General features: G+C 53.2%; 1 protein-coding gene across 1 annotated transcript in view; it reads left to right on the top strand.

Annotated features, from left to right (window-relative positions):
* Positions 1-826, top strand: part of LOC102854228 (pro-neuregulin-2, membrane-bound isoform-like) — a 3,591-nt gene extending 2,765 nt beyond the window's left edge. The window contains exon 3 of the mRNA XM_006884171.1: positions 3-826. Within this exon, the coding sequence (XP_006884233.1) occupies positions 3-826 (824 nt within the window). The remainder of the gene's footprint in view (positions 1-2) is intronic.
* The last annotated feature ends 960 nt before the right edge of the window (positions 827-1,786 follow it).

Raw genomic sequence — 1,786 nt, 5'->3', positions numbered from 1 at the left:
GGCCGCGCGCTCCTGGCCGCCGCTACTGCCGCTGCTGCTCCTGTGGACCGCGGCCCTGGCTCCGGGGGCGGCCGCCGGCGACGAGGCGGCTCCCGCGGGGGCCTCGGTGTGCTACTCGTCCCCGCCCAGCGTGGGCTCGGTGCAGGAGCTGGCTCAGCGCGCCGCGGTGGTGATCGAGGGAAAGGTGCACCCGCCGCCGCGGCAGCAGGGGGCACTCGAAAAGAAGGCGGCGGCGGCGGGCGAGGCAGGGGCGTGGGGAGGCGAGCGCCAGCCGGCGGCCGCGGGCCCGGGGCTGCAGGAGCTGCCTACGGAGGACCCGCTGCCCTTTGCCAACGGGACCCTGCCCTCTTGGCCCTCAGTCCCAGCGCCCAGCGCCAGCGATCCCGGGGAAGAGGCGCCCTATCTGGTGAAGGTGCACCAGGTGTGGGCGGTGAAAGCCGGGGGCTTGAAGAAGGACTCGCTCCTCACCGTGCGCCTGGGGGCCTGGGGCCATCCGGCTTTCCCCTCCTGTGGGAGGCTCAAGGAGGACAGCAGGTACATCTTCTTCATGGAGCCTGATGCCAACAGCAGCAGCCGCGCGCCAGCCGCCTTCAGAGCATCTTTTCCCCCTCTTGAGACCGGACGGAACCTCAAGAAGGAAGTCAGTCGAGTGCTGTGCAAGCGGTGCGGTAAGTTCCTCGCCCCCCGGGGTGCGCTCGGACAGGGCGGAGAGAGTGCGGGCCGGGCGCGGCGGGCGCACTGGTGGGGCGCGGCGGGCACCGAGGGCTCCTCCGGCCCCTTGGCCCCAGCTGACATTCCGGGAGCTGCCAGTTTTGGATGGTGTTAGTACTAAGTGATCCTCAGAGAGAGAGGTTTACTGGATTCCACAGGCAGTTTTCAATTTCCTAGGGTTTTGCAATTGGTGAAAACTCAAGTTTAGTCTTGGGTTGTGGCGCTTGAAACTTTAATCCTTTGGGATTTGGGCTCATCAGTACAAGTGTGTTGTGCGGAGGGTTTTCTTGCCTGTGGGCTATTGAATTTGCCTTTGAGGAGGGATGGTTGATTTTGGGCCACTTTGTAGGCGTTTCTCTTTAAAACAGGGTGAACTCTTCACTTAAGGTTCTGAGTGGGGAGGTCAGGGGTTTGTGTTGGTGGAAAGCCATGTAAGAATATTGCTCTGGTATTTTTCTGTATGTGCGGTGGACTTTTGTGATGAACTCACCATCAAACATGCAAGTACAGTTTGTACGTTATGAATTTGTGTATGTGAAGAGTAGAAAGTTTTTTGGGGGATTTTTTTTCCCTTTAAAATCATCTCAAGATTTTGTTTAGTTTTGTTTTGTTTTCACAATATTTTAGTTTGGAGTATATCTTGGCACATCACTGAATAAGAACAGATGAATGTAATTCACTAAATAAGAACAGATGAACGTAATTATGGAGTTTGAATTGTAGGCCCTAAAACAAAATTTCGGTAGGTAGATGTAACGATCAATTTCCCAGACTTTTTTTTTTTCCTCATTGGAAAGTATTCTCTCAAGGTCTCCTTAAGATTATCAGGTTTGAGAAATTAGGTGATGATCCAGTTAGGCTTTTGAGACTACATTTATGCCATTCATTCAATAATTCCTGGCATGTCAATATCTGTATTATTTTCTGGTTATCATATAATCACAAAAGTGTAGCAGGGTTTCTTCTCAAACCATAAATTAGCATGATTGCACACCATAAATCCTAACATGCATGATAGCTTTCCCCTTCTCTCCATCTTTATGTGTCTCTTTAATAGATAGTTTGTGTTAATTGG

This window comes from Elephantulus edwardii, unplaced genomic scaffold (genome assembly GCF_000299155.1).
Source record: "Elephantulus edwardii isolate Elephantulus edwardi_28Jun2011 unplaced genomic scaffold, EleEdw1.0 scaffold00031, whole genome shotgun sequence".
Taxonomy (NCBI): domain Eukaryota; kingdom Metazoa; phylum Chordata; class Mammalia; order Macroscelidea; family Macroscelididae; genus Elephantulus; species Elephantulus edwardii.
Note: the sequence above shows the minus strand (reverse complement) of the source record. Positions and strands in the feature narration are given on the sequence as shown.